The 19409-nt window shown below is 44.2% G+C and overlaps 1 protein-coding gene and 1 long non-coding RNA gene across 3 annotated transcripts in view; both read right to left on the reverse strand.

Annotated features, from left to right (window-relative positions):
• The window catches only part of LOC141993968 (uncharacterized), a 125313-nt gene extending 121774 nt beyond the window's left edge, over window positions 1–3539 (reverse strand). For both annotated transcript variants that reach the window (XR_012640981.1, XR_012640980.1), the window contains exon 1: window positions 3404–3539. This is a non-coding gene — a long non-coding RNA (uncharacterized LOC141993968). The remainder of the gene's footprint in view (window positions 1–3403) is intronic.
• A 10976-nt stretch (window positions 3540–14515) lies between these two features.
• ATP1B3 (ATPase Na+/K+ transporting subunit beta 3) overlaps window positions 14516–19409 on the reverse strand; it is a 56713-nt gene continuing 51819 nt past the window's right edge. The window contains exon 7 of the mRNA XM_074963839.1: window positions 14516–18326. Coding sequence (XP_074819940.1) covers window positions 18156–18326 — 171 coding nt within the window. The 3' untranslated portion in view covers window positions 14516–18155. The remainder of the gene's footprint in view (window positions 18327–19409) is intronic.

Here is a 19409-nt window from a genome sequence, read left to right on the forward strand (position 1 = left end):
GAAGTGTTTCCCAACTTTAGCTACAGCTGAACTGGCACACCAATATAATATTGCATGAAATTAAAGGGCGAATGAAAGGGAAGGGCTCTACATATCCATCAGCAACACAGCAGACTTGGAGAAGTTGAAGTATCCCATTCATCTCAATGAGATGGTCTCAGCTGAAAGAGAATACCCAGTGGAGATGAATGCAGCGCAGCCTGAAACAATAGCTGTGAGATATGTGAATTGCTCCATTTATTTCAGTGGGTGTTCCTATCCCTCCTCTCCAGAGCTGCAGAATTTCTATGACAAGCAAACCTGGTTTTAGCTTCTCATCCCAATCCAATGTCAGCAGTATGATCTTGGTGCATGCTCTGAGCTGGGCTCAGACCTTCTTAGAGGGATGAGGCACCCCAGGTCATATATTACATGAGAGGGGAATAGGATGGGGGGCTCAGATCCCCCCAGAAAGGCAAACCTTCTCCTTTGAAAAAAAGAAGTGTTGGGGGAAGGGGTCTGTCCATACCTCATAGATAGGCGGGAACCCCAGATCCTGCAATACACATGGGAGAGCAGGAAGTGAGGCTCTGACACCCCCTGAAAGGGAAGTCCCCCTCCACAATCTGGCTCAAAGAGAAGGGGCAAGGAGAGGGTGTCAGACCCCCACAGATGAGCAGGAACCTTCCAGATTCTCACACACATGCAGAGGTAGGGTGAAGAGCTCATATCCATCCCCCAGTGCCGGCACATGGAAGGTGAAAATATGGGGCTGACAGCTGCCCACACCCTTATTCTCCCCCAGTCTTCCTGCCACTTCCCCCACCCACTCACCCACTTCTAATTACTAGTTAGAAGTACTAGTTAGTTGCCTTTATAAAGACAACTCAACCTGCTGGCATTCCCCTATAATGTTAAACCCTGCAGAATTCAACACTGAAGTGACATCGACAGGAAAGGTAGCGACAGTTGCTGGTTTTTACAGAATGGAATGGAAAACAGTGTAATGAAGTGGAGAGAATGTATTTGTACTGCTGCTCTCTAGTACATTGACTCAGAACTGCTCAGCTGGCAGCTTTTGGAGCAGAAAGATCCAAGTTCTCTGTCTGCTGTCACCTTTAAGTTTTGAATGGCCAGGACATGCAGCAAAATACATATACATACCTATATATTAGGCAGCAATCTATCATAATAGATGTAAAACATTATTGCTAAAATAACACATACCACTACCCAGTTTAGTCAATACCACATGCTAATCAAAATTATATACAATACCACAGGAACAGGCAAGTTACAACATTTATACAACATAACTGCCTATGGCATAAGCAAGATAACTATGATTACTGAGAATTAGCTACAGTAAGGGTGTGTATATCCTGGCACATTCAGGAGTAAAAAATGTTTCAAGTTTGTACTTCCCCCCTGTCTTTATGGTTGAAATGCCCCAACTTGCAGGTACAGTTTTGGCTTCAGGCTTTCCGGAGCGAATCAAGCTAGCCCCATTAGTGAGAATTCAGGATACTGTTTCCAGAAAGCAACATTTATGATCACAGAAGTCTTAGCAGGAGGCAGAATACACGCTAACCCTATTGCTACACCAGGACAAACTAGGACTACCATGACCATAGCCACTTTTCTAGGGGATATGTCCCTCTGCGAGAATCCTGGTGTCTATCATGTATTTATTTATTTATTTTTGTCCACGTTTCTGTAAAGCCTCTGCCAATGCTGGCCACCTTAAGAAGCCACTGGACAACTGAGCTACTGAAAGTGACATAAGTCTGACTGAGTACATAGGCACAGAGAATCCCAGCCTCCCTGTCACGCTGCTGTCCCCCAACAAGCCACAAGGCTTCATAGCGAGCCCAACCCACCTCAGTTTCACACCATCAGTTCTCCATCTACACATAGCAAAAACACCATGTAGACTTAGCAAGACAACACATGTACAGAAAACCCTAGAACACTGACAAAAGGAAAGCCATAAGAAATGAGGCAAAGACGCATGATGCATATACAGCATAGAACACACAGTAAAGGGATATGCATAGGGGTAAACACTATTTTCTGCCACTCTACACTTTACAGTAATATATGCCAGGTTTTATTCTGAAAGGTGGTGAGAGGATGGTGGTTTTCCCCTCCCTCCAATAGTTAATGAAGTCCTACAGTATTTAACCATTACCTGTCATATTTCCCCAAGCAGTTTCCTTTTTTTTCCACTTTGACAATCACTCAAGTTTTAACTATTCTTTGCATGTTTTCCGCAAGTTTGCAGTGTATAAGCCTGAGCTTTCCAGAAGTCATCCAAAAAAGTAGAGACTACTATGATACTACAACACAAGTTTTGAGCTGCATACAATGGCATGTGAACAGCACTTTGGCAAGAGAACACTTGCTTATTGAAATCAGGTGTGAGATTTGGTAGTGAAAATTGCATTTAACCCCTTTGATTGTGGGAATTATTATTTGCAGCTGAAGTAGTGTGCTATCAGCAACAACGGCAACCTGGGGGGGAAATGGGAGGCCTAGGCCTTGGGTTTTTATTGTTTTATTCCAAATGCCAATAACCTCAAAACCACAACCGAAAGACACAGTACAAACATGAATTAAGCTTCAAAATACCCCACTGAGCTAGGTCAAACCAACAGTGAAATGCAGCCATTTCAGCAGTGGAACACAGCAGCTGTTTAAGAGAACATGAAGTGAAGCATCCAATTGAAACTGCAGGTGGAAATTTTAGTTAGGCAGACTGTACTGGTGGAATTCGGCCAGGACACTGGGCTAACACCCTCCCCCACACCTCGCTTTGTACCTCATTTTGTACCTCTTCTGACTGCCAAAACATTAGGCAGCACCACGGCACTGGCTCCGTAGTGGCAGACAGGGAAGCGCCACCTGCACCACTTCCCGCAGCCACGCGGTGTTCCTTGAGATGGTTTCCCCAACCTTTTCGTAACTGCAACCCTCCTTCAAGGCATTAACTGTTACGGGATGCTACCACACACCCGTCCAGCAGTGTTTCCTTTTCCCCATATTCCCCCTCCCCCCAACACACAGTCTCCCCATAACCCCTCAATCTCTTCTCCTCCTTTCCCTGAGAGCCCCAGTCATCCCCTCTCAAAAGTCATCCGACCCGACTCCTTCCTTGCCCCCGCATGGCCCCTCCTTGCGCCTTCACAGTCCCAGCCTCTGCCCCAAGGCCCCCAGAAACTCGCACTCAAATGGCTCCCCTCAACCGCACCGGCCCTGTCCCCGCTCCTCGCCCAGGCCCCACCCGCTTCCCTCTGCCTGCCTCACCCCCGGCTCTGCCACCAGGCGCCTCCGCTCCCCTGCCTGAGGGCCCCTCTCCCACACAGGGGCACCCCACGGCTGCCACCAGGCCCATCAGCCCCTCTCCCACACGCCGCCCTCGTACCTGCCCGGCCCCAGCGCAGCAGAGACCGACGGTGCCGCCCGGCGGGCTCCCTCTGTGCTGAGGTGGGGAGGGGGCGCTGCAGCGGGGCAGAGGGCAAGAGCCCAGCGGGCGGCAAAGCAGCACCACTGCAGCGCCCCCTACTGGCAGGAGGCCGCTGCTGAGAATGCGGCTCTGAGCGCTGCCGCTCAACAGAGAGCGGCCGCCGCCCCCGCCCGGCAGGACACCGCTACTACCCCACTGCCGCTTTGGAAAATACCATCCTGGAGAAAAGGGTGGGAAGGGGAACATAGGCCCGGGGTAAATCTGAGGTAGGCGCTGACAGTTATCCCCACGGGCCTGGCTGTGTCTCTCATTCAGAAGCGCCTTGGCTTGTTTTATCAGGAGAGGGCGTCTCTTGGGGCCTGTCTTCACTGCACTGCTAAAAATAGCAATGCAGCCAGCAGCGCAAGAGCGGAGGGAGTTACCAGCCTCCCCAAGTACGATCCTGTCCGAGATCATAGATACCTGGAGGAGGGAGTGGGCTTTTTTAGCACGTGAGCTCCATGGGAGCTAACAGCGGTATGTCTCCTCCAGCGCCAGTGCAGCCATACCCATCAGCTCCAGCTAGCGGCCGGTCAGGGGGTCTGGGTCAAAGCTCCAGCGCTGCTGGGGACACAGCTACTCTGTCCTGCTAGTAAAATGACTCTATCTGCTCATGCAAACACACTGGAGCCCCAGTGTTATTTTTGCACGGTGACTGCTCTCAGTGGAGGCTAACGCCGGAGTTGACTCTAACTTATACTAACACTATGACTCCAGTGAAGACAGACCCTTAGAAGAATCTCTGAAGCAACCCCCCCTTGTCCCAGGAAAAGGAAGGGTAGATGTGGTTTCCAGTTACCTAGGCCAGTAGGGGACATCCACTAGTACAGTGATTTTCAACCTGCGATTCGTGGACACGACTAGAATGAGTTGGATGTTCAGATTTTACCCTCTTGTGCCACTAATTTCATATCTGCCTGCAATAATGAACTCGAGTTACAAAAAGAAAAGGAGGACTTGTGGCACCTTAGAGACTAACTCATTTATTTGAGCATAAGCTTTCGTGAGCTACAGCTCACTTCATCGGATGCATTCATTCATTCGTATGCATCCGATGAAGTGAGCTGTAACTCACGAAAGCTTATGCTCAAATAAATGTGTTAGTCTCTAAGGTGCCACAAGTCCTCCTTTTCTTTGCAGATACAGACTAACGCGGCTGCTACTCTGAATCGAGTTACAAAGTAACTTGTAAAGCTGGAAAGTTATTTAAGACACATTTGTCTTTCAGTAAGTCGTTCATCTTAATTCTAATCAACCTTTTATTATCAGGGCAGTTCGCGTCTATTTTATTTCCTAAGAGTGCCAATTCTGTTATTGTAATGGCTGACTAATTAACTGCATTGAACTATTAATGCATTTAGACAATGAAGTTTGGCTGAAATGTTCCACATCAAACCAGTGAACCAAAATAGTAGCTAAAACAACCCCCTTCCCCACTTGAATTACTTTGTGCATTAGCCTTTATGTGAAATCATCCAGGGATAATAGCATTTTTGGAAGAGAATATAGGGTACACATTACAAGAGATCTAGGCACTGAAGCAGAGCAAATATCCTATGGTTTATGTTGTTCTCCCTTCCTGTGTTTACCCATGTTCATTACTGGGTACCTCATAAAAGCACTGTGCCAGTAAACTATTGGTGCTTCGGAAAACAATTTTTACAGTGTCAGACTGGGGCACTGGAAGCAAAATCTCTTGCACAGCATGTTCAATAACAAGGATAATTATTAAAAGGGTGGGCCAAATAGGAGCATAGAGCTCACAGCTATATCAAGAAAAATACAACTTCTTGATGCTTAGTACTTAAACTTCCTATCCTTCGATGGATATGCAGGGCAAGGGGACACCCATGAGCATATTAACAGAAAGGGTATGACTAGAGATTGAATCAGCATCTATTTTAAAACTTGCCTATACAGTTAGTGCATGGTAAACTGGAGTATAAATCTACAATGCACTAGCCTTTCATGCACTAACTGGCTGTGTGGCTTCTGCCACTGCAAACTAAAAGTTCTGCAATTCACTTATATATACTTTGCTTCGAAACAGGAGTAGGTCAAAACACACTACCAAATTTTTAGTGCACAGTAGTAGGGTCCACATGTCTAGTTAGTGCATGGCAGGTTAGTACACTTCCAGACAAGCCCTTGAGGATGCGTTTTTTGCTTCACTGATTAATACTGTAGATTTTAATACTGAATCATTCTAGCATTAATTTCTTTTGTAAATCAAAGAAAGGATGGAAGAAATTTAAAGCTGATTCAAAAATAGATGAGACATTGCTCATAAACTCAGGTAGGATGAAATTAGAAACTCTAAAGCACAGCGCTCCAACCGGGGGTGTGGGGAAGTGAATGTGTCCTACGCAGCACATTAGACCTACTTAAACAGCAGGAGGCTGCTCACTTGCGGATCTGAGGCTCATACTGATCTCTCTTTCTCCACTCTCATGACTGCCTTCTCATCCCCATTCTAGTCAGTATAATATTGGTTACTTATTTTATTTAATTTTACATGACCTCCACATTTTAACTTGCTATACATTTTTGAACCGACAATGAGTAATGCATTAGATTAAAAAATAAAGAATACCTCTTCCATGGGCGCTGACTTCTCCTCTTTCCCATGGGTGCTCGACCCCTCCCCACTCCCACTCCACCCCTTCCGTGAAGCCCCGCCCACTGCCCTGCCTCTTCCCAGCTCTTCCCCACCCCCATTCCAACCCCTTCCCCAAAGTCCCCACCCCAACTCCATCCCCTCCCTGCCAATATTCCAACCCCTTCCCCAAATCCACGCCCCAGCTCCACCTCTTCGCAGCCTCCTCCCCTGAGCGCACTACGTTCCTCCTCCTCACCCCCCTCCCGGAGCGTGCTAATGCTACCAAACAGCTGTTCTGCAGTTGCTGGGCAGGAGGTAGGCAGAGGAGCGGGGATACAGCGCGCCCAGGGGGAAGGGAACTTGGCTGCTGGTTGGTGCAGAGCACCCACTACTTTGCACCCACTAATTTTTCCCCGTGGGTACTCCTGCCCCAGAGCACCCACGGAGGTGGCACCTATGACCTCTTCTGCAATCCAGAATCAGTTAAAGAGGTTTGTTTCTAAGTTCCATTCACAAAGGAACAACACTGAACCTCTGACAGCCAGAAAAGAGGATTCTGGCTTCGTGGTTAAAGGAAGCAAAGAAAACAGCAACTGATCACATATTTTATGATTCCAAAAAGGGGTCATATCCCAGAGAGATTTCAAAGAGAACTCTTGTTATGTTTTAGCTATGATTGCATTTCTGTTCGTCAAACTCCATCTGCCAATTGCCCTGTTGAGTTTTTAATATATAAAGTTAGCCTAGAGAGAATTCAAGCAATGACATGTTATGTAATTTTTGACCTGGTTTACAATACTGGGTCTCTACATTCCCCCCACCCCCTCTTCCTCTGTATATAAGTTAGAGCAGCCCCCAGGTTACTGTAATTTGCATCTGCATTAAGACAGAAAATCAGAGTTGAAAGCGGTTGTTGGTTCTCATCCAATCTTTTTCCCTTCTCCTGCATTTCCCAAAGTGGGGCATCTTCGCTAGACCCTCCCCTAGGCTCAAGAAGAGCCAGATGAGTTCCTGGATTATGAGGAGAGTCTGAGGGAACTGGGATTATTTAGTCTGCAGAAGACAAGAATGAGGGGGGATTTGATAGCTATCTGAAAGGGGGTTCCAAAGAGGATGGATCTAGACTGTTCTCAATGGTACCAGATGACAGAACAAGGAGTAATGGTCTCAAGTTGCAGTGGGGTAGGTTTAGGTTGGATATTAGGAAAAAAATTTTCACTAGGGGGGTGGTGAAGCACTGAAATGGGTTACCTAGGAAGGTAGTAGAATCTCCTTCTTTAGAGGTTTTTAAGGTCAGGCTTGACATGCGATGATCTAGTTGGGGATTGGTCCTGCTTTGAGCAGGGGGTTGGAGTAGATGACCTCCTGAGGTCCCTTCCAACCCTGATATTCTACAATTCCTATCTGCATTCCTTTTGGCTGCTGTAATTGTTCTCCCCTCACATGTGGCCAGCAGGGGAACTGATGAGCAATTCCAGCAAGGAAGGGATAGAAACTACTAGAGTGCTCCCTGCTCACCCCAGAGCTAATCCTGGAACTAGTAGTGGAAGTAGTAAGAGGCAGCCAGGGAGCAAGCATCCTTTACCTCTTCCCCATAGTGATAGAGAGGATTCAAACACATCTGTTAAAAATTGCAGGGCATACAGCTGGGAATGCATTTTAAATTCATAATTAAATATATAATTTATTTTAAAGACAGTTTTTGGAGAGCCACAATTTATAGCCTTGAAAGCAGCAAGTGGGCCTTTCAAGTCAGCTTGGCCACCCCGCTGGAGAATCTTCGTTTCAAAGTTCAAGATTTATAAATCACTTTTTCCTGGAGTGTTCCCCATTATTCTAACACATTTTTCAGGGCATATCTAAACAGCAATCTCAAAAGTGATAAACTTCAAATTTCTCACTGGACTTCAAGCTATACCATATTTAAAACATATCACTGGGCTTCTCCCCTATCACATTTGTTTTTCACAACAGAGGATGAAGCAGCCCCCTGCACTGATCTACTGCTCCTGTTCCCTAACACTGCCTTCTGCTGTGTCTCGGTCCTTGGTTCCAGGTATCCAGCTCTTAGCCCCCCTCATCCTGGCTCCAAGTGCACTCTCTTGCCTCCACATCTGTGCTGTCTTAGGCCTGGTCTACACTATGTGGTTATTTCGGAATTAGCTGAGTTACTTTGAAATAAAACTGATTCCGTCCTAATGACCAAACCAGTTTTTTCGATTTAAAGGGCTCTTTAATCCGATTTCTGTACTCCACCTCGGCAAGTGGAGTAGCGCTAAAATTGAGATCGCAGTTACAGGTATTGTGGACACAATTCGACGTTATTGGCCTCCAGGAGCTTATCCCAGAATGCTCCCTTGTGACCGCTCTGGACAACACTCTCAACTCCGATGCACTAGCCAGGTAGGCAGTAAAAGCCCCGGGAACTTTTGAATTTCCTGTTTGGTCACCATCAGCACAGTCCACCATCACAGGCGACCATGCAGAGTCCACCATCACAAGAGACCACGCAGTCCCAGATTCGCAGACGAGCTCCAGCATGGTCCGAATGGGAGGTACTGGATCTCATTGCATGTTGGGGAGACGAATCTGTTATGGCAGAACTACGTTCCAAAAAAAGAAACGCAAATACGTACGCTAAAGTGTCCAGGGCCATGACGGAAAGAGGCTACTCCAGGGCCACAGAGCAGTGTCATACAAAAATCAAGGCGCTCAGGCAAGCGTACCAAAAAGCCAGGGAGGCGAACAGGCACTCTGGGTCACAGCCCCATACATGCCACTTCTACCATGAGCTGCATGCAATTATGGGGGGTAACGCCACCACTACTCCACCACTGTCCATGGACACCTGCAAGGGGGGAGTAGCACGGAGCGACGAGGATGAGTTTTTGGAGGAGGAGAGTGCACAGGCGGCAAGTGGGGAATCTGTTTTCCCCCCTAGCCAGGAACTATTCTTAATGCTGGAGCCAATAGCCTCCCCCCACTCCCAAGGCATGCTCCCGGACCATGATCCTGGAAAAGGCACTTCTGGTGAGTGAGAGCTTGATCGGACACATGCAGTGGGGGATGGGGGAAAACCCAGCTATGCTGGGCTGTTCGTGTTTAGTTTAAAGGGCTCATCCCTGCTCAGAGCCTCATCGGAGCCACACGGTGTGTGTGGGGGGAGAGAGGATGTTGTGTGAAGCGATCATTCCAGAGAGCCCACAGGCCCTCCTTTTATATGGCAAACCCACCAGGCATTGCTTGCTATGGGAAAGGGGGCCTATAGCGGTGGTTACTGAAGTACTGGTTTGATTATGGCAGATTTCTCTTCTCCCAAAGAATTGCTGACAATCTCAGACAGTACATAGCAGTGGTGCTCTTCACTCTTTCACCTGCCAGAAAGGACATGAGTCACAGTTGCAAATGTTGGCTGAATTTTCCTTCAGTGGTTTGAGGCCCTCCATGTGTGTTAAGGGACCATATGCAGAGAGGGAAACTATCACGGTACCAGGCTTATTATGACCACTTTTCAGTTCTTGGTATCCCAAGAGGTCATCATGGATGCGGGCTATTTCCTCAAAGCAATAAACTTATTCTTTTCTTCATTCTGATGTCAAGTGGTGACATTGTATGTTAACAAGGCAATTCAAAATTCACAATACTACAATGGAGTTCAATTTAGCAGCTGCTAAGGTGGTGATGAAGTCAGATTTTTTCCAGAGCCAGAACAGAAAAAACACCTTAATAATTCCTTGTAGTGGGCTGTCTACATCTGCTTAAATTTTCCTCGCAACAACGCTCATTTTTCTTTCTTCCTACTTTAGTTCCACATCACCATTAGGGAACCATGAAGGTCTTGTGGAGATGGTGGAGAGAGAATGCATACTTTGGTGTCAATGTGTCCATGACTGTGGTTAATTAATGATCATGACTAGTATTCCATTGAATTTGACTAAATCCATGAGCTTCTAGAAGCAAACCAATATGGTTGCTCTCTCTTGTATGGAGACAGGAGAGAATTCTGATCTAAGCCTAGAAACAGTGGTCAGGTTTAGAACTTTTATAAACTTATATAAAGCCTCAAGTGGAGCTGTGATTTTTTTCAGGGAGTGTATAGGAGCATTTTAGAGAGTAGTAGTGCGAATATTTTTACTGGATTTTGAGGCATCAGTGTAGCTTCACCAGTAAAGGTCTAGCATAGACAATATACAGAAGTGCAGCATAATTCGTATGGTGTGGCTTACTCCATTTTGAAGACAGGGTACAACTACCTGTAAATAGCTCCATTTGCACAGATGCAGCTATCCCAGTAGCTAAAAATCCCATTGCAGACAAGGGCTTCAGAAGTTTTAAGTTGTTTAAATTGTTTCCTTCCCACAAGAACATTTGATGGAACAGTTGTAGGGAATTTGGTATTACTTTTTCATATTAAAAGTGTTGGCTAATAAATATATTTTCTTCTATCATATTTTCAATTAAGAGTTTGAAGTGGAATAGCAACAGCTGAGTCAGGATCAACAGCCACAGCAGGTTTGTGAAAGACCTTGTTGTGTACAGTAAATACTAGAGGAGTTATCACTGCAGGGGGTCCCTACAACCAGCAAAACATAAGTGGCATTTACATGTTCATGAATCACAGAACAAGGTTGCGCAGTTGGAGAGCACAAAGTACTTTTATTTCAGACAGCTTACCGCATCACATTCCATTATTTATCATATTTGCATCACTCCATATTATTTACACCTCCATACATGGTCTAAAATATGGAATTTGACTTTCTGGTAACATGCTTCAACAGGTAAGACCCAATCCTAAAGCTCTGCTTTCAAAGAGAGTTGTACTTGAGTACACAGAGTCCCTAATATTTTCTTGAAATGAGTATGAAACAGAAATAAGGGACTGCTTCAGAGCTACACCTCATTTTACTATTCAGTTATATATAGTATATATACATACATTATACACAACTCTGAGCTTTATAATTCTTACAAACAAAAGCTCAAATAGAGTAGTAAGGAGGTAAGAACAAGGTTGTCTATTTCTTGCCATCTAACAATTATCAATCTGAGCCTACAAAATGCTGAACAGCATTTGTGAGGTGCTCAGCATCCTCAACTTCCAGTGCTTCAGTGAGAGCTGAAAGTCACGCCAGGTCAGGCCTCTAGTACTGGAAACTGGGTAAACTGTGTTCTTCCAGATGAGTTTTCCCACACAGATTACACTCGGTGTACATGAGCCCCCACATGCATGAGACCAGATTATTTCTGAAAAGCAGTATCTGTGGTGGCCAGGCCTTCTGGCCACCACAGCCAAGGGCATAAGGAGTGAGGCAGCCGCAACTGTCCCTCAGCTCCTTTGCCATCAAGAACCCCAGATGGTAGGGCTCCCTAGTTATGACATGGAATCTGCATGGACAACACATCTTGAATAACCACATTAACTGTAGCATCAGTAACTATTCTGTCTTCTTCGATTACTGCCCACAGAGAGTTCATTTTTGGTGAGTATCAAGCAGTTCTGTGGCCAGGAGGACAGAAAGAAGTCCTACCTGACTAGTGACTGCAGGACAGCTCTACCAAAGTTGGCATCTGATCTGAAAGACTGGACCAGGGAGTAGGCAAGGATGAACAAATAGATCAAACTCCTGAAAGCTGTTCTACATATCTCAGACTGGAACGTTGGTGAGGGAAGCTGCGGAGACTGCATGCACCTAGTGGAACGTGCCCTGATGTGAGCCAGGGGAGTCTTGTTCACCACCTGATAGCAAGTCCTGATGCAGTCTCAGACCCACTTGGATAATCTGAGTGAAGAGGACTGTACTGTCCTCTCTTTCTGCAAAAGTCACACAGCCAAGGGGATATTCTCAATAGCTTGGTTCTGTCCAAATAAAAAAAAAAAAAGATAGCGCTATCACTGTCTCCGAAGTGTGTAATTTAATTTCGGCTGTGAGAGTGGGGTTTTGGAAAGAAAACCAGGAGATGTATGAATTGATTAAGGTGAAAGTCTGAGATTACCTTGGCAAAAATTTGGGATTAGGCCTAAGGTGACCTTGTCCTTATGGAAGACAGTATATGGAGGGCCTGTCTTAAGGGCCTTTATTTCACTGACTCTTCCAGCTAAGTTGATGGCTACCAAGAATATGGATAGATGTGGAGAGCAGATTGTCATGGGTTCATATGGCGGTCCCATCATGCCAGTTAAAACCAGACTGAAGTCCCAGGAAGGGGGATGCCCCTTTATTGCGGACCAGGGGGGAGATCTCTCAAGTTTAGATACTGTAAGGTGAGCAAATAGTGTAACTTTGCACTGTTGAGTGATTTCTGGAAATGGTCACCACTCTAATAGAATTGACAGACAGGCTGGACCATTTCAGGGAGAGTAGATAGTCCAAAATATTTGGGATCAAAGTAGACAATGGCAAAAGCGATCACTGGGTTACCCACACAGAGAATCTTTTCCACTCTGCAGTGCAAATGAGCCAGGCTGAAGGCTTCCTGTTTTGCAGGAGGATCTCTTGAATCTCAGATAAGCAGTCTCGCTCCAGAGGGGTTACCCACCCAGCACCCAGAACATGAGATGGAGCAAGGTCAGGTTTGGATGCAGCATTTGTCCCTTATTCTGGGAACGCAGACTGGGAAGAAGACTTGAGATTATCAACTGGTCAACAGAGACACTCACTAGTTCAGAAAACCAGAGCTGTCTGACCCATGTTAGGGCTAGCAGGATAACACAGCCTGAGTCTTGTTTGAGTTTCCTGAGAAATCTGGGGATCCTGGGGATTGGTGGGAAGGCATAAAAAGAGCCCTAGGGACCATGGGAGAAGAAACATCCATCAGCGAGCATGGGCTCACATCTTCTCCGGAGCAAATGCACACTTGTTCTCATACATAGCGAACAGGTCCAGGGATAGCAGTCCCCATCTCAGAAAGACCACCACAGAGAATCATATCACTGAGACACCATTGATGGTTCTGTAGCGTGTCCTGCTGAGATGGTGATCTGCCAGGATGTCCTGAAAGCTGGACAGGTGGAGAGCCATTGAAGTAGTGTTATGAAGTATGTACCATTCTCAAATATACATAAGTCTTTTCACAGAGCAGGGATGATCTCACTCCTTCCTTTTTGTTTCTGTATGGATTGTGGTGGTGTTGTCAATCAACACTTGAACAGTGAGGCCCTGAAGGAGAATTAAGACAGCCTTGCACACTAACCATATGGCCCCAAGCTTCAGTATGTCTATATGCTGCAGGGCCTTCTTTGGTGATCATCATCCTTGAATCTTGAGACGACTGAGATGAATTCCCCATTCCAGGGAAGAGGCATCAATGACCAGTGTGTTAGTGGGACAAGAAACAGAGAACAGAACTCACACTTGGACTGATCTTCCCACCAGCTTAAAGAAGAGAGAACTTCGATAGGGACAGTGACCAGACGGTCCATGCTGTGTCTCTTGGGTAGATAAAATGAGTTCAATCAGCTTTTCAGTGACCAGAATTGAAGTCTGGCAAGCTGTGTGATGCAGGAGTACACTGCCAAGGGCCCATAAGCTTGAGACACGTCTTCACTAGCATTCTAGTGCACTTGTAGAGCAGATTGAGAAGGTCCACCATGGTTTGTAAGCATTGTTGAGGCAGGTAAGCTCTTTTTAACAGAAAGCCGATAAAATTATGGACTGAGTCAGGGTCAGAATAGATTGTCCCTGTTGACCTTGAGGCTCAAGGAAGCCAAAAGATGGTGTGAATTGACTTGGTAACTTGCTGTGGCTGATCATCCCCAAACCAGCCAATCATCCTATAAGAGGTATGCTTGCATTCCCATCCTTCACAGATGGGCAGCTACTATAGCTAGAACCTTGGTGAAAATCCAGGGGACCACTGAGAGACTGAAAGGCAATATCCTGTACTGGTAGTAAGAGTTGCCTACCAGAAATCTGATATATTGCTCTCCAAAATGGGTAGGATGGAGCCAGGAGTATGCCAGATGACCTTGCTATTCTGCCTGGTGTTGCTGTGTAGAGAACATCCAATAATATGTGTTGTTTCTCCTATATAACCTTAGGAGGAATGCCAAGGGTCTCGAGGGTCCTTTTCAAGAAGTCCTAGATGGTTTTGAACTCAAGAGAGTGGATGAACCACTTCATCAGATCAACAAAAAGAAACCCTGGAAGGGCCAGAGGTACCTGATCTGAAGGGTGTTGATTTTCCTCCCTAACGTACTCATCTTTCACGAATAGGGGTTGATCAAGTTGGGTGATTGGAGGAGGCTGTAATTACTTCCCCACTGAAGTAGATCTTGGATGAGCAACAGTGGCTGTGGGTCTTCTGGAGTAGGGATTCATACCCTAGGCAGAGCAGTATAGCCAACATTGGTAGGCAAACTGGGATATTGGCACATAGGAAGGTACCACAATGGACACTCCTTGAAATCTTCAGGTCTTTTATCTTCTCCATTGTCTTCTCTGCACTCCTTGTTGAACTCTCATTGGGCCACGCATTGTGGAGACTGGTATCAGGAGGGAGGGGAGCCCTCAGCGCATTCTGGTGAGGATGACAAGGAGTGACTTTGCTCCTGACAAGGGGAGCAGACATGTCCAGGGTATGGGCCTGTACAGTACCAGATGGAGTGGTGCTGAGGTAGATGGTTGCTTTTACATAATATATCTCAAATCCAGGGGAGGAGACTCCAATAATGGACTGACAAATAGGTAAGCTGGTACCAGGAAAGGCTTCAGTGCCAGGATCTCTGATGCTAAAACATCCAGGATCAGAGCAAGGGTTAGCACTGAGGAGGCACTACTTTGTACTGGAGGCAAGATGGTAGTCACCAAGGGTTTCTGTGCAAGGCTGGTGCCAAAGGGCAGTGCAGCCTTTATAGGACTTAGAAGTCATCAGTGGCAGACTACTCTTTGGTGCCTTGGCACCAGGCAGAGGCGCCAAACTTCAGGTATTAGTGTAAGAAACCTAAGGAGAAGTTCTAGGTCATTTACTCAGGGTGAGAGAACAAACTCCTGACTGCAGTGGTGCTCCTTCGTCCCTCCCCAAAGAGGCTGACAGTTGCTGAATACAGTCTGTGGGAGGAGGCTGTTCATGAGGGGAGGCGGAACTGCAACTAACCAGTGCTGAGTTAGGATATGGTTAATCTTTTCTGGGCTCCTTGGGGATGGGAGTTGCATAGATCTCTCAAGAAAGCATATCTTCAACCTCACCTCTATTCTTGAGGGTATTCTTGGGAAATGAGTGGCATTTAAATGCTCTGTTAATGTGTCCCTGTTCCAAGTAGACGATATATCTGGAGTGCCCATCATTAATGGATTTATCTGGGTTGCATGATGGGCAGGTCTTGAAGCTGGGTGACAGGATATGTAATAGCCCTAATGTATCAGGAGGGGGATCTGTATACAGATACCCCTTCTAAAATTTCTCAAAAAAATAGCCAGCAGACAAAAAGAAAAACTACACTAAAGTTAAGAAAACTACAACAAAGTTCACTAAGTGAAACCAGAAGAATATCTATGTCACACGAGGACACAGACTGATGCTGAAATGGATATAAAAATGAAGTTAATAGATTTAGAATTTTCATAATGGGCAGTTTTACAGAAAATCATCCTCCTGGAAATGCTGCAGTCAAAAAGATACTAATTTATAGGGTAGATTAAATATGAATATATGTTGATATAGAGGTCAATTCACTGAAGGGCTTCAGTAATTTGGCACCTGATTTAGTACTATTGACATATTTTAACAAGTGTCTGGGCATTAGTGAACTGAAATAATTTTTTTGTTTAAAAGAATATTGCTGAAAATAGCTCACATGATCTGCTGGGGACAGGATAGAATTTTTCCATTAACGTGTTCTTCCTATTGACTGAAAGGTTACTAAAATAATTTACTAAATAATGTGATTTAACTCCAAACAATAAAGGGCTTGTGAGAGTCATACAACCTTACAGAAACAAAAAAAAAATGCTGGATAAAAATATTGTGTGCACTGGTTTACTGAAGTCAGAATCAGTTTGATTTTTCAGACAGGTGGATTAACAATGTCAACTAATTAAAAAAATGGCTAAAACGCTCAAACTTCTGTAGACCCAGATTTGTAGACTAACTGAACATCTCACTTTAGAATCAGTAGCAAAATTCAAACATTTAATTTTTCCAATTTAAACTACTTTGAGTCACATCAAGAAACAAAAGTATCTGAAACAAACTACTAATTTGGCCACAATTTCCTCCATGCTGCCTGTGCACTAACAGGGGGAGCACTGAGAACAAAGGAAAGAGATTTCGCTCATTTCTAATATCTAGCAGCACAGTTCCTATCACCAACTATGAGGAGCAACTTCAGGGAAAGTCATATTCAGTCCCTGCATGGTCAGGGCTGGAATAATCTTAGTGTGGATGGAATCTTCAGATAATTTTGCTGCTAAATTCTAAAAAGTCTCCAATGAGCATGTGCCAACTACAATTTTCAGAGACTTGTAACTCAGCCAAAATTGGGTTGATTTTCATGGAGACAGCAAAATGCATCCCTCCGGTTTCAGTAGGAAACCAGAGAACCCTGCTCCGAAGCATCAAGAAGCTAAAACTTCTCAGTAAAATGGTTATAAGAATTATTTCTCTCAACTTGGTCTCAGAAGCTGCTGATCCATTTTTACTAAAATGTAGAAAAAAAATGAAGTCTGAAGCAGACATCAAGGCATGGGAAATTTCAGCTGAAACAATTAAAGTCTGGCTAAGCCAAACAGATAATGGAAATCTCACCTAGTTCAAAGCACATTTTTGTCATCATGAAAAACTGAATGAGACTAAGGAGCACACACCAAAAAAAAACCCAAAAACAACCAACCACACACAACAGGAAAGAGTGGCACTGCTCCTTTATCAGCAACATTGGAGGAACTGCAATAGTGAGAGATCTAAATGGCTGCAATTCAATTTGATGTAAAGTGCAACCTCAGAGAAACCTGGACTAGCTGCAAACTGAGAAGTGGTTTTTAAGGTAACAGATGGGCAAAGCAAATTTCTCTCAAGTGGTGGATGAAGCAGCTCATAAAAAATTCAATACAAAAGTTGAGTAAAAGTAAAAAAAATCAGATATGGCAGAAGTGATGTGAGGGAACTAAGTATAAACATTAAAGGAATGTTTAATCAAGACAATTCTCATTTTGCTTTTAAATTTTAAAACAGAAGTTTTTCATTTTAGGAATTTTGATTTTATTGGAAAACAAAAGGCTACTCACAGACTAGTGAGGCCTTTCTTTCAAGCAACTCTGTAGTGCAATTGTTACCAGGACTTGAAACCATTAACATTTCAAAGAAACTGCTTCAGATGATACTTCTCAACTAAAGTTTTTAAATGACATTGTATGTGTTTTATTTGTGTTCTACATACTGCAAGCAATTAACAATACAATGAGATTCAATTTCTCAACTAAAATACCAAATAGTACACGTTTACACATACCTGCACAGTGACAAGCATAAAAACAGACTACTTCAGCACTTAAATAATTTCAAAAATCCATACCAACACTTTTAAAATCCACTTTATTTAGTTCCCCCCAAACCAGTACAGGACTTAAGGCGTCTCCACACACGCAATTCTTGCAGAGTTATTGTTTTTTGTTTGTTTGTTTTGAAAATAACTATGTTGGTCAGGTACCATTTATTCTTATCATCTGATCCCTAAAACTGTATCGGTGTTGAGATATGACAGTCAAACCAGTGTTAAATCAATACACTATTTACATAGCACAGCAGATTATGTTTGAGACAGTCACTTGGGGATAAAACCACATTTTAGAACAGACAAAGACCACCATTATTACATATTTGGAATCAACTATTTACAGGTCCCTAATATCACATAACTATGGTCTGTACACTGGTCCAGTGGGGCAGGCAGAAGCTTGACAGGCAGTTATTTTGAGGGATTTTAAATATGATTTGGAAGCACACTATTATGCTACCCTGAACGCCATGTGCCACATTATCCCAGGTGGTCTTATATCCGGGAATGGCACATCCAGCTGATATAAAATAAAAAAACAGACAACACAATGTTTACTTTGTGGAGATTGACTCATGCTATTCAGACATCTGAACTTTGAAAGAAATTCGTCCAAGAAACTTGTCACGGTCATCTTCATTTCTTAAATTGGGAGATCCCATAATCTTACACACAATTGTTACTTCTTCTTTGGTACGGTTGGAGATAATTGCTAGCTGAACAGCCACTAGCGGCTGTAGATAGTCAGCCTAGTAAATAGAGAGAGGGGGAAATGATTTCAGATACCACAGTGTACTTATTTGAATAAAAACAATTAAGATTGCAAATTCATTTCATCGATTGGTTTACTGGAACAAAACCCCCAACTTTACAGAGTCCCATCGAAGGGTACATCTACACTGCAAATGAAGGTGTGATTGTAGTGGAGGTCGGCACACACATGCTAGCTTTAATCCAGCTAGTGCAGCTAACAGCAGCGAAGACGTGGCAGCATGGGCTGCGGCACAGGCTAGCCTTCCCAGTACAAACCTGCCAGACTCTTGTTCCTAGCTAATGCTGGGTCCATGCTGCTGCGTCTTCACAGCTATTTTCAGCCATGCTAGTTCAATTTAAGCTAGTGCAGGTCTGCCTATCCATGCTACAATTACTCCTTAATTTGAGATGTAGATGTACCCTAACTCAGTTAAAATTATTTGTGTAGGAGTTAATCAGGCTAAAATTCTGCACAGCGTTTGTCTCAACTGAAAAATTCAGCACAAATTAACAGTTATAGACAAGATTTTCAAGGTGCTCAAGGAAGTTTGAGTGCAATTTCCATTGAAAGTCAATGGGATTTGGGTGTCTAACTCTCCAGTTTTTTCGAAAATCCAAGCCTATATTAACCTTTTGCCTTTTACAAGCATATGGAAAAAATTGCCGTAATTTATGCTCTTTTCTGCTCACTTAACTTGCGTTGAACATGTGAAAGAGACTGTGTCAGACCAAAAATATTGAAAAGGTTTCCAGCTGAAAGAACATATCTTAAAAGGAAGACCTTGATACTGATATGGAGGTGCTTCCCACGTATACTCCATCCTGCATATAAAAGTTGTAACACAGAGAAGGTTTTAACTATAATTTATAATTATTCAAGGCATGGGCTCCTTCCAAGTAGTTCTGTTCAGTTTGTGTTCACATAGAAACTTTTCTGAAACCAAAACTATGTTTGTCTATATGCATTTAGCATGCTAACAGTATTTATATTAGCAAATTCTGGGAAAGCCTAGAAAACTACCCCACAGTACTTCAAAGGACAGAAAGCATGGAGGACATGAAGAGTGACACCAACAACA

Source organism: Natator depressus, chromosome 9 (genome assembly GCF_965152275.1).
Source record: "Natator depressus isolate rNatDep1 chromosome 9, rNatDep2.hap1, whole genome shotgun sequence".
Taxonomy (NCBI): Eukaryota; Metazoa; Chordata; order Testudines; family Cheloniidae; genus Natator; species Natator depressus.